We start from the raw sequence: 13,761 nt of genomic DNA on the forward strand, positions 1-13,761 counted from the left end.
GTCACTTTACCCCTACCTACATGTACACTGCTGTTACTGTCTGTTTATTATCTATACATAGTCACTTTACCCCTACCTACATGTACAAATTACCTCAACTAACCTGTACCCCCGCACACTGACTCTAACTGTACCGGTACCCCCTGTATATCGCCTGGTTATTGTTATTTTATTGTGTACATTTTTTACTGCAGTTTATTTTACTGCAGTTTATTTAAATATATTCTTAACTCTTCTTGAACTGCACTGTTGGTTAAGGGCTTGTAAGTAAGCATTTCRCAGGAAGGTCTACACACTTGCTGTATTCGGTGCATGTGACAAATAAAGTTGGATTTGATTTGAGTCTGTGTGAGTCTGACCTGGCGTCTGCTTCGCTGTAGTACTCTCTGGCTACGATATCCTCAAACAGCTCCCCACCAGTCACCCTGGAAGAGACGGAAAAATGAGACTTGTTAACAGCTCCCCACCAGTCCCCCTGGAAGAGACGGGAAAATGAGACGTGTTAACAGCTCCCCACCACTCACCCTGGAAGAGACGGCAAAATAAGACAAGTTAATTCCAAGCTAGAAGTATGGAAAACAGTGGGAGACCCAGAGAACAGGGTTGCAATTAGCTATGCAAATCTGCCATTCAGGCATCTTCAAGGAAGAGAGAGAAAGCATATGAGACATAAGAGGTCATGAATTAAACAAAAGACAACAATTATGCTAGTGCTTTCTGATCATTAGAATAATACTCCAATGGTGTTAGAATCTATACATCTATTGTTCACMCTAGATTGGAATCCTGTGTATTACAGTGAGCTAAATGTGCCAAATTCCAAGTGTTATTTCAAGGAACTGGGCAACACAGGAGATGGGAATGTTTCATGTAACCACTCTTTGCACGACACCAGACTAATACTGGTTCAGAGTGCACACACACACTTAGTTTTAGCCTAATACATCATTTCATGGTGAAGGTTATAGGGAACTGAAGGTCACAACAGTTCATSTCAAAGACTTCGGGTTTGACCCTGCAAATATCACTCCAAGACAATTTGTTTTCCGATTTTAGCGTTTCTATTTTGAATTCCCATTCATTTGATAAAGTAGTCCCGCCTGTTTGTGTGCGACTTTAGTTTCTCTTTCGCCCATGCATCATTTTCTGTTCCTAAATGTAAACTACTGTTGCACAATACATGCTATTTTTCTCTTTATGTAAGCTTTGTTACACATCAAAGATTTGTCCAAGTCATTGTCCCCAAAACTCTATCCAAACAASCTTTCTCTGGCCTACTGGCATTGGCCTACAAACCACAGGCATTGTCAAAAGCATTCTCGCAATGCTTTCAATTTGTTCCATATAATGCATTAGTGAGAAGTGGTCGTTCATTGAATGGAGGAACACATTAAAATATAAATGGCAGGCAGGTGGATATAATAAAAGTTTTTAAAAATGTACCTCTTCTATTCACGGTCAATGTGATTTAGCCTCACTGCGGTCTTATTGTTTGYGGTCATTCTTCCGGACAGGTTTATTTGGGTAAAAATAGATAAAAGCTTTCATCCCTGTAATTCACTCATCTAAGCTGTTTTATATACTTTTTTTTTTTTTACAGCCCATTAGTCAAATGAAATGCAGCATTTAAAATATATTGGAAGTGATTTCCCTTTCCAGCTATCAAATGAAACAGCGCCAAACTGCTAGCAAGACACAAGAGACTGGTAGAGAGAGGAAGTCATGGTTTTCTTCTGAAGTTATATTGATCTGTCTGTCAAAAATGTTGGAAATATGGAGCCAATACGCAATGATGACAGAGTATATAGAGAAACACAAGGGAGAGAGAGAGAGAGAGCTGTAGTGAAGGAACACTGTAGTCAAATCACTCAGGTCAGGGTTCAAACTGATGTATAAGAGGCTAGGCAAACAGAATTCTAAATCATACTGTAATGGGTCCCCTTTAGACCAGATGACTCAAATGTCCTCACCAAACTCTGGGGCAGTTGTCGGATTTAACTTCGGTCTGAATACTTATGTAAAAACATTATTATTATTATTTTTTATAAATTTGCAAACATTTCTAAAAAACGGTTTTGTTTTGTCATTATGGGGTACTGCGTGTAGATTGATGAGGATTTTTTTTTTTTTAATCCATTTTAGAATAAGGCTGTAACTTAACAACATTTTGAAAAAGCCAGGCCCMCCCACTGGGGAGCCAGGCCCAGCCAATCAGAATGAGTTTTTCCCCACAAAAGGGCTTTAACATGAAATTCTCTRTCAACAGCTCTGGTGGACATTCCTGCAGTCAGCATGTCCATTGAACACTCCCTCAAAACTTGAGACATCTGTGAAATTGTGTTGTGACAAAACTGCACATTGTGGTCTTTTATTGTCCCCAGCCCAAGGTGCACCTGTGTAATGATTATGCCGTTTAATGCGCTTCTTAATATACCATATCTGTCAGGTAGATGGATTATCTTGGCAAAGGAGAAATGCTCACTAACAGGATGTAAACAAACTTGTGCACAACATTTGAGAGAAAAACTACTTTTTGTGCGTATGGAACATTCCTGAGAKCTTTTATTTCAGCTCATGAAACCAGCACTTTACATGTTGAGTTTATATTTTTGTTTAGTGTATATGGATTTTTCCAAGCTTGACCAGCTCTGAACAATGAAGTGTGATGCACCCCTTTCCATTGGTTATGTAAATTCCCCAGAGAGCAGTGAGAGTGACAAGACAACAGAGAAAAGAAAGAGCGAGTTGATGGAGAGAGGATGGTAAACAGATGCTAGGAGAGGTCATCTACGGATCTTGTGTAGTTATTCCCAAGCCTGGAGACACACACATGGAGGAAGTATAATTAGTATTCAGGTTTATCTAACAATGACTACATCTACAGTGTGCATACAACCAATGAACATGGTGTAGCAAAGAGCTGAGTACACAGTACACATATAGTAATACACCAAACATCAGTGATTCCTGTGTAGTGTTATAATATCATTTGCGCACACACACACAACACACACACACACACACACACACACAACACACACACCACACACACACACACACACACACAACACACACACACACACACACACACCACATTGAATAAGATAATTCTGTAATAAAGCAGTAATGGAGAGTGTGTTGGGGAGGAGAGCAGGGGAGTGAGGACATGAAACAGATGGAGGAGGAGGACACTGGGGAACATGCCTGCTGCTAACTCTCCATGATGCCCACTGACAGGAGGACAACACCGTCTGCGATTTGCTCTGGTGGAAATGTTCGCCAGCTTTGTTAACCTTACCTGAGCTCATGCCCTGTGCGCGCGTGCGTGCGTGCGTGCGTGCGTGCGTGCTTAATATATATATATATATATATATATATATATATATATATATATATATATATATATATATATATATATATATATATATATTGAAGAGTTACATTGTGTCTACAGTGATCAGATTCGTTCTCTTAGTCTCTTCTAAATGTGGGTTAGATTGATTAAACCCACTTTTGAAGTAAGATAGTTTCTAAATCCAATAACACTGCAGGTCTACTGAACTAGGTGTTTAAGGATACTGTACATATCTTAGAAATCCACGAAGGGTTGCATTGTTTCTGGTCACTGTAGGACATTGTGGCTGAAGCTATGTCTTGCATATACCACTGGTCGGATGGTTGGGGGGGGGGGGGGGGGGGTCGATGGTGGGTTATACACCACTGGTCGGATTGGTTGGGGGGGGGGTCGATGGTGGTTATACACCACTGGTCGGATGGTTGGGGGGGGGGGGGGTCGATGGTGGTTATACACCACTGGTCGGATGTTGGGGGGGGGGGGGGGTCGATGTGGGTTAACACCATGGTCGGATGGTTGGGGGGGGGGGGGTCGATGGTTATACACACTGGTCGGATGGTTGGGGGGTGTCGATGGTGGGTATACACCACTGGTCGGATGGTTGGGGGGGGGGGGGCGATGGTGGGTATACACCACTGTCGGATGGTTGGGGGGGTGTCGATGGTGGGTTATACACCACTGGTCGGATGATGGTTGGGGGGGGGGTCGATGGTGGGTTACACCCACTGGTCGGATGGTTGGGGGGGGGTGTCGATGGTGGGTTATACACCACTGGTCGGATGGATGGTTGGGGGGGGTCGATGGTGGTTTATACACCACTGTCGGATGGATTGGGGGGGTCGATGGTGGGTTATACACCACTGTCGATGGATGGTTGGGGTGTCGATGGTGGGTTATACACCTGGTCGGATGGTTGGGGGGGTGTCGATGGTGGGTTATACACCATTGGTCGGATGGTTGGGGGGGGCGAGGTGGGTTATACACCACTGGTCGGGGTTGGGGTCAATTATATTAAAGAAACATTGTACTTACAAGTCAAAGACCAGGTAGTGGAATCCCTCCTCTGATATGCTGTCATGGAGCCTCACTGTGTAGAGAGAGGGAGAGGAGGGGAGAGGGGAGGGATGACAGCAAACGAGAGAAGAGAGAGTGGGGGGTGAGAGCGAGTGAGAGAGAGCGCGGGATGATGAGAGCGAGCGAGAGGGGAGGGATGAGAGCGAGTGAGAGAGGGGATAGAGAGAACAAGCGAGAGAGAGATGAGAGGAAGAGAGAAAGAAAGTAAAAGTCTGATTAGAGAAATGATGCCCTTCAGACGGAACCATTTAGTCATCCAGTCTGTGTGTGTTGTGTGTAGTCTGCTGCTTGGTGTGTGTGTGTCTGTGTCTGCTCTTGGTGTGTGTGTGTGTGTGTGTCTGCTGCTTGCTGTGTGTGTGTGTGTGTGCGTGTAGTCTGCTGCTGTTGTTGTGTGTGTGTGTGTGTGTGTGTGTAGTCTGCTGCTTGCTGTGTGTGTGTGTGTTGTGTTGTGTGTGTCTGGCTTATGTGCTGTGTGATGTGTGTGTGTGTGTGTGTGTGTTGTGTGTGTGTGTGTGTGTGTGTGTGTGTGTAGTCTGCTGCTTGGCTGTGTGTGTGTGTGTGTGTGTGTATCTGCTACTTGCTGTTGTGTGTGTGTGTGTGTGTGTGTAGTCTGCTGCTTGGTTGTGTGTGTGTGTGTGTGTGTTGTAGTCTGCTGCTTGGCTGTGTGTGTGTGTGTGTGTGTGTAGCTGCTGCTTGGCTGTGGGGGTGTTGTGTGTGTGTTAGTCTGCTACTTGGCTGTGTGTGTGTGTGTGTGTGTGTGTGTGTGTGTGTGTGGTGTGTGTGTTGTGTGGTGTAGTCTGCTGCTTGGCTGTGTGTGTGTGTGTGTGTGTGTAGTCTGCTGCTTGATGTGTGTGTGATGTGTGTGTGTGTGTGTGTGTAGTCTCTGCTGGTGTGTGTGTGTGTGTGTAGTCTGCTGCTTGGCGTGGTTGTTGTGTTGTAGTCTGCTGCTTGGCTGTGGTGGTGTGTGTGTCTGCCTGCTTGTGTAATGTGGTATGTCATGTTGTGTGTGTGTGTGTGTGTGTGTGGTCTGCCGCTTGGCTGTGTGTGTGTAGTCTGCTGCTTGGCTGTGTGTGTAGTCTGTGTGGCCGCCTGGCAGGCAGGCAAAGAAAAAAATTCAGTGAGGAAGAGAAACTCATCCATTACACAAATGACCCTGATTTAAACGTCCTCGCTGCTGCCTGACTCAATTCAATCCATAATAAACCTCGGAGGCCATACAAACTCCCCATTCATCTCACTGAGACAGACTCAGAACACAAGACAGCAGGGTTTACATCAATGGTAATACACATCCCAAACTTGTTTTATTGATATTTCCTTTAATGTGTCAGGAGATGTCTTGTTGATGTATTGTACCATATCAGCCCACTTCACAACACATCAATCAATTATGAATGCTTAACCACATAAATATCACGTCCTATAGTGTACAAAACGTTTCTATACGACTGTGACACAATACAGTACGTATAAATATATGTTTCCTGTTGAAATATGAACCTGTTGAGAGTTCAGTGAACTGTATTTGGAGCAGACTGCCTTGATACATGTCGTTAAATAACCCCGATGTCCTACACTCTAAACATGAGGGGTTCAACCAGGGTTCTTCTTAGATTCTCAAAGTTCTCTGAAGAACCTTAGGGTTCTTGGCAAWGAAAATCTCCCCCAAAAGGTTCTTCCAAGAACCCCATAGGTGAGGTTCATCGAGGAACCTCCTTAGTTGGTGGGGGTTCTTGCAGGAACCTAACTGCCCAACAGAAACATGTGGATTTGAATTTAAAAGGACAGCAGGTACAGGCACTTAACTGAACATTGTAAAGATCTCAATATAAAAAGGTAAGGTTTGTCCCTTGTATGATCTAAACTAATATTGTTTTATGATGATACCGTCTATCTTTTCRTATTTGTGCAAATCTTTCTAAAAACAGAAAATGGACACAATTCAATGAATATCAATCAACAAATAGSTAATAAYGTGTAGGCTACAAGAATATGTTGAAGGCTAGCTGTATTGGGTGCAGAAGACTGAACTGCTGACTTTTGTGTCCGTGTCTGCAGGTATACAGACAAAGAGGCGTACAAAGGTATGTCAATTGGCATTGTTATGTTATGCAGATCATATGTACCATCCTCCTCCCTTACCTCTTCAATGAGTATCCCATAGSCCTCTACATTATGAACTTATAGCGGTTTCCCCACAGTTTCAATTTGAAGAACCCCTAAAGGATCGTCCAGGAACTGTTACTCTTTTTTAGAGCGTACAGCATCTTAATGCCAAGGGCTACACAGGTCACCATGCAGGAAACAGCCAGTCAGGTGTTACTGTCTTTCAATTGGTCAGCAGGACAGGTCGAGTGGTCAACAGGCCCAGCCAAATCTCGGTTCTATTCTTAGGGTTTTGGGTCTCTGAACAGGCGTCACACACACCCAGCTATTTTGGCCTGATCCTCTGCACAGATGAACACAACCCTCGGAGAGGGATGACCATGAGGAGACCTTGCCATGGTTGGTATGTTAGGTCTATTTGGTACAACCAATTAGCCAGCCATCAGTGTAATTAACACACAAGAGGAAAACGACTTCCCTGGGTGGTATTATACAGATGGATGGCAGTGACTGACCTTCAGAATGGAGCGAGGGAGAGAGAGATGGGSGTGAGAGAGACAAGGGGGAGAAAGGAGTTGGAGGAAAAGGGTAAGGTAGAGGTCAGGGAAAAATAAAACAGCCAGCGTAAAGCACGATAGAGGGAGGAGAAAGAGGAGGACAGGAATCCCTTTGGGTCCCAGTCGGAGACAACATTCCGCCTCCGAGGCATCTAACGAACCAATCGCTACACCAGCCAATCAGAGAATGAAACKGAGACGGATGACCTCAAAGAAGGAGGGATGGATGYTCAGACAGAGTAAAGATGGCATACTGTAGCAATATGGGAACTTCCTTCATTACACTCTTAGGGGGGGAAAAGGTGCTMTCTAGAACCTAAAAGGGTTATTTCGGCTGTCCCCGTATGAGAACCCTTTGAAAAACCCTTGTTGGTTCCACTTAGAACCCCTTTGGTTCTAAGTAAAACAGTGTTGGGTTCCAGGTAGAACCATTTTGGGTTCCACGTAGAACCCGCTGTGAAAAGGCTTGTACGTGGAACCCAAAATGGTTCTACCTGGAACCCAAAAGGGTTCTCCTATGGGGAGAGCTGAAGAACCATTTTGGAACCCTTTTTTCTAAGAGTGTAGAATCACTTGGGTTATTATCTCTATAGCTAGGCCCTTGAAGGGTAGGGTTTGAGACATCACCCTATGAGGGTACGGTATGAAACCTGACAGATTATTTAGACACTCAATAGGCAGGACAGTAATCCATCATGCTAGGCATCCTGTTTGATCTGACAATTAAATCTTGATGGTTGTACAATCGTCTCAAATARAACTGCGTGAACTCAGCGTTACTCTGGATCCTGATCTCTCTTTTGACGAACATAAAGAATATTTAAAGGGCAGCTTTTTTGTACATTGCAAAAATGTGAAACTTTTTGTTCGAAWATTTTGCAGAAAAGCTCATCCATGCTTTTGTCACTTCTAGATTAGACTACTGCAATGCTCTACTCTCCGGTGACCCGGATGAAGCAGTAAATAAACTTCAGTTTGTGCTAAATACGGCTGCTAGAATCTTGACTAGAACCCCAAAAATTGTATCATATTACTCCAGTGCTAGACTCTCTACACTGGCTTCCTGTTAAGGCTAGGGCTGATTAAGGTTTTACTGCTAACCTACAAAGCGTTACATGGGCTTGCTCCTACCTATCTCTCCGATTTGGTCCTGCCGTACACACCGACACKTACACTACGGTCACAAGACGCAGGCCTCCTTATTGTCCCTAGAATTTCTAAGCATCTCAGATGTAGGCAGGGCTTTCTCCTATAGAGCTCMATTTTTATGGAATGGTCTGCCTATCCATGCGAGAGACGCAGACTCGGTCTCAACATTTAAGTCATTACTGAAGACTCMTCTCTTCAGTAGGTCCTATGATTGAGTGTAGTCTGRCCCAGGGGTGTGAAGGTGAACGGCAAGGCACTGGAGYAAYGAACCGCCCTTGCGGTCTGTGCCTGACAGGCTCCTTTATCTCCACTGGGATTGTCTGCCTCTGACCCTATTAYGGGGGCTGAGTCACTGGCTTACTAGTGCTCTTCAATGCCGTCCCTAAGAAGGGTGCGTCATGTCATGCCAGGCTTTTTTCGCTATACACGACTTGAGTGGGTTGAGTCACTGAAGTGATCTTCCTGTCCGGTCTTGCGTACCCTCGGGCTTGTGCGGTGGAGGAGATCTTCGTGGGCTATACTCAGCCTTGTGTCAGGGTAGTTAAGTTGGTGGTCTGTTGATATCCCTCTAGTGGTGTGGGGCTGTGCTTTGGCAAAATGGGTGGGGTATATATATATATATATATCCTGCCTGGTTGGCCCTGTCTGGGGGTATCATCGGGCAGGGCTACAGTGTCCTTAACCCCCCCCCATGTCTCAGTCTCCAGTATCTATGCTGCAATAGTCTATGTGCCGGGGGGCTAGGGTCAGTCTGCCCCATCTGGTGTGTATCTCTCCAGTATACCATCTGGTGTGTATCTCTCCAGTATTCCCATCTGGTGTGTATCTCTCCAGTATTCCCATCTGGGGTGTATCTCTCCAGTATTCCCGTCTGGTGTGTATCTCTCCAGTATTCCCATCTGGTGTGTATCTCTCCAGTATTCCCGTCTGGTGTGATATTCTCCAGTATCTCCCGTCTGCGTGTAGTATTCTCTCCAGTATTCCCGTCTGCGGTGTGTATCCTCTCCAGTATTCCGTTCTGGTGTGTATCTCTCCTGTATTCCCGTCTTGGTGTGTATCTCTCCTGTATTCCCGTCTGGTGTGTATTTCTTCCTGTATTCCTATCTGCTAATATATAATTAGCTCCAGGACTGAGATAGACCACAGGCACCCAAACCACTCTTCCTCCAATGGTCTCCCCGCACGATTTATGACGAGTTTTAGCGAACAAGTTTGCTCATTCAATTAGACACAGGAAAAATCCCCCCCCCCCGACATATCGAATTGTCATTGTTCTTCCGCCCCCCTCATACCTTCTCTTCTCGGCAAAGAACAAACAGTAGTTGAAACAACCCCACCAACACCCAGTGTGGTCGTCAAGTCTACATGCCTGGCTCCGTGTGTCCCTTGGCAGCCCGCAGGTACTGGGAGAACAGTGGGCGAGGTTGGTTTTAACAGACTTTCAATGTTAATTTACCCAGGATCCACTTAAAAAATGGCTTTGGGGCGTATTAAGGTTGGTTACCTTCAAAATGGGGATAGCCTACATGGGAGTGTGTGGAGGTTCATCCCTGAGGCGTGAGATATCTTGGGGATGGACACATTGCTGTATTACYAGGTAAAAGGCTGGTCCTTTCTAACTCTTTTGTTTTTTAGCCATGGATGATGGGACAGTTTCCCTGGCACAGTGGGCTGGCCAGGACTGAGACAGACGGTCAAGTGTGTGTGTGGGCGCGCGCCCGCATGTGTATTACGGCATAACAGTGTGATTGTCATACYGCTACCAGTGAAGGGCCAGCTGGCACATTGAACAGCAAGAGGACAGGGAAGAGGTTAAAACGGTCAGGGACAGGGGAGTGGAGGACAGGAGAAAGTAACGAGCCGAAGGTGGAACACTGATTCACAGATGTTAGAACTTGTACAGTATTTGACTAACCGATATTAGGGTGCTTGAGCAGACGACAAATCCTGGCCTCTCTCTCCAGCTTCTGGTGATCTATAGGAGAGACAAAACAGAAGGCGTCAGTCTGAGGCACACACACACACACACACACACACACACCTTAACCCCAAGGACTGTGGCATTCTCTCACGTTGCAGTTACGGAGTTAGTGTTATCTTCCCTTGGGTTGTAAGACAAGAAGCCTGATCCTGTTCTACTCCGGTTTTCACATAACTGTGACCACGCTAACTGTGACCACGCTAACTGTGACCACGCTAACTGTGACCACGCTAACTGTGACCACGCTAACTGTGAACACGCTAAAAAAAGTATTCCATGTCGCTTCCGTGTTCCATTCCCAGACGCCAATGTAGCGTAAATGATACACAACGCCAAAAGTACAAGCCGGTTCATGATCTGTAAATCCAGTAGGGTCAGATTACAGTCCAGTTTCCTGATACCAGAGTAATTGCTACAGTACTACAGTAAATCCCGTCACTTTCACCTTCCAGCTGAATGAGATGAAGGGTCATCATAACTTCACAATCCAACATGATTCTTTAGAAACTAGATAAATGGTCAGTGAATGGCCTGTTTGAACAGTAGTGTTATGTACTCTCTGAGCTTTACACACAAACACAACGGACGGATATCGTTGCTCTGTATTCACCTTTACCCTCGCTCTTTTGTTTACGTGTTTTGATCATTCATCAGGTGTCTTAAGAGTGGAGCTACTAGACTGATGTCAGTGAACTTGGCAGTCCACTGTGAAATCTGGTTCCCCCACTTCAGGGAAGAGTAATGTTAGCATGCACATCTGGTGAGCTCATCTCGACAGAGTATTTACACACGGTTTATATTCATCATGCTGCCAACAGGATATCAGGTCACGGCAACACTTAGGACTGCTCAACGACCACTTTGCAATAATAACACTTCCATGTGTGAATTAAATGGGAYGTGAGTTAATTGAGATGTCAACATCAAGTGCTATTCATTTTAACACGATACTGGTACCTCAACTGGTACCCCAGGGAACATTYTCATTTATTAAAAAGGGCAAGTATTTGAAAACCACTTAAACATTTAAATTCATCAAGGTTATTCACTACTGTAATTCCTCCAGGTGTTGCTTTCATTTTTCACGTGGACAACCGCTGCGACCAGTGAATTATTTGACATKAATAAATTCAGCCGACAGAAACAGGAAATGAACCAAATTTAAAGTGTAACGCGGCGTGTCCTTCACAGCTAAATTAAAAGAGGTTTGACAAAAGTTGAGAAGGTAAATAGCCACACGGTAGCCCTGAAACCAAGAGGAGAGCTCATTTTGAACCCCAATTTGAAGAATTAATGACGGACTTGTTGCCGGCTAGTATGCTGGATTATTAATGTTTGATAAACAACTTTGGCATAACGACAAAAGGTTACCTGAGGGACGCTGTGTGAGTGAGTCAGAGGTAGACTGCAGAGTGTTAGGGACAAAGGGTTAGGAGAGCGCAGGGGGTTCTGAATAAAATAAAAGTCAARGTACGGGGCCTGAATGTTTATGTTACATGTAGGCAGGGTTGGGGTCAATTCAATTTACATTCCAGTCAATACAGAAAGTAAACCAAATTACAATTCAAAACTGTCTTCATTGAAAAGCATTGAAATGTCAGTGTACTTCCTGAATTGACTGGAWTTACAATGGAATTGACTCTAACCCTGTAGGTAGGCCATTGTCAACATGTGTAGAGATGAAGATCCCCTTTCTTGCTGTGACATTTGAAAATGTAAAGTAAAAGTGAATAAAGAAAGTGGTTCATGTTCAGGTTAGATACATGTGTTGTGTTAGGTGTATCCATGTGGAATTCCAAAGGCATCGCCATAGGCAATTCTAGAGGGGGTGCACTGCCATCTTTCACCTGCAGAGTGCGCTCTATGGTCAGAAAGAGATAGAGACAGAGGTATAGGGAGCGTGTGTGACTGGTGTCAATGACCAAATCCTCATCAACTCTCTAGGTTAATGCCAGATCAATGCTACAGATATGTCAGTGAACGTGTGGTGTGTGGTGTGTGTGGTGTGTGTGTGTTGTGTGTGTGTGTGTGTGTGTGTGTGTGTGTGTGTGTTGTGTGTGTGTGGTGTGTGTGTGATGATGTACGCCTAGTGTCTTCATTCTTGAGCCAATATTGGACAATGCCTGATCCATTGTGAGATTTTTCTGGAGACCACATGCTATTTTTAGGACCTATGATGCATTTGTGCAGCTCTAATCCACTGTCAGACGTAAACTTCACAGGGCCTGGAAGCTTTCCCATCCAATCGGACTCAAACACCATAATCCTACACACACCAATCGGATGTCTTTTCATAGCAGCCACATTTCCATTTCTCCAATCAGGTTTGCTTTTACAGGCCTGTAATCTGTGCTCCTCCAATCAGATGTGCTTTTCTACGGTTGTAATCCCTGCTACTTGAGCCAGATGTGATGCGGTAGCCTCGCTAATGAGCTCTCCAATCACGTCTTGTTTTACAAACGTCTAATCCCAAATCTCACCAATCAGATGTGCTTTTACAGGGCGGTAATCCCGATCGCCGGGCGGACTTTGACGTGCTCCCATTCTCTCGCGTCGCCACCTTTCTCATCCCAAGGCGGCATGCTCCCAATCTGTGACGTAACAGGATTTATAGCTGCTCACTCATCACCTCCAGTAGTTCAACCTCAACCCTCCTCAGTCTTCTTCWTCATCATCATCATCATCATATTCTGACCCCATTTTGTTCCTTACACCTTTAGTGAGTAGCTCTAGTGGGGATAATGAACTCCCCGTGTTATTATGGTATTTCATTTCCGACATGAGGATTTCAATTGACCTACACAGAGAGACCATGTAAACGTCAATGTTTTTTTCCCCACAAACACTCAACAAAAACATGATTTGCAAGATCGAACTTGAAACCCCTATGTAGTTCCTCAATCCGACTACCATAAATGATGATGTCAATCAGATGATGCATTTGGTCTGCAGCGTCATAAACGTGACACACAAAGAGCCGGACTCGTCATCCTTCTCTCATTAACAGCTTCAGGTGGAGTGATTTTWAAATGAGCAACACAACTAAAACAGTGTGGTGTGATTCGCCCCAGAGCTGACCTATTTAAACGTTAGACAGCCCCAGATGAGCAGAGAGAGAGAGAGAATGCTGTCAGGCCTGAGAAACAGGGGCAGCAGCTATTTTCACTGCAATCAACCCCGTCCTCAGTCACTGACATGATGAAAATCTAGCACATCTGGTACCGCTGCTGCCCTCAGGTCCAGTCGATTCTCAGTCCCCAACGCCTTGAAGAGGCCAATTTATCAGTGTCTTGACCTGTTAGGATCATTAATAATGATGATCCTCTTAAGGATCGGACCATTTTTTAAATTATCACATAAGATGACATACCCAAATCTAACTGCCTGTAGCTCAGGACCTGAAGCAAGGATATGCAAACAATTTGGAGTATGTGGAAATGTAAAATTAATGTAGGAAAATATAACACATTAGATCTGGTAAAAGATAATACAAAAGACAAAAAACATGCGTTTTTTTGTACCATCATCTTTGAAATGCA

The 13,761-nt window shown here is 44.6% G+C and overlaps 1 protein-coding gene across 7 annotated transcripts in view; it reads right to left on the reverse strand.

The window, feature by feature from the left end:
• Window positions 1–13,761, reverse strand: part of LOC111955361 (calcium/calmodulin-dependent protein kinase type II delta chain) — a 96,352-nt gene that overhangs the window by 29,226 nt on the left and 53,365 nt on the right. For all 7 annotated transcript variants that reach the window (XM_070436317.1, XM_070436309.1, XM_070436322.1 and 4 more), the window contains exons 3-5: window positions 10,157–10,216; window positions 4,388–4,442; window positions 360–425 (exon numbers count right to left, since the gene is read on the reverse strand). In XM_070436317.1, coding sequence (XP_070292418.1) covers window positions 360–425; window positions 4,388–4,442; window positions 10,157–10,216 — 181 coding nt within the window. The remainder of the gene's footprint in view (window positions 1–359; window positions 426–4,387; window positions 4,443–10,156; window positions 10,217–13,761) is intronic.

The sequence above is a fragment of the Salvelinus sp. IW2-2015 genome, linkage group LG3 (assembly GCF_002910315.2).
Source record: "Salvelinus sp. IW2-2015 linkage group LG3, ASM291031v2, whole genome shotgun sequence".
Classification (NCBI taxonomy): Eukaryota; Metazoa; Chordata; class Actinopteri; order Salmoniformes; family Salmonidae; genus Salvelinus; species Salvelinus sp. IW2-2015.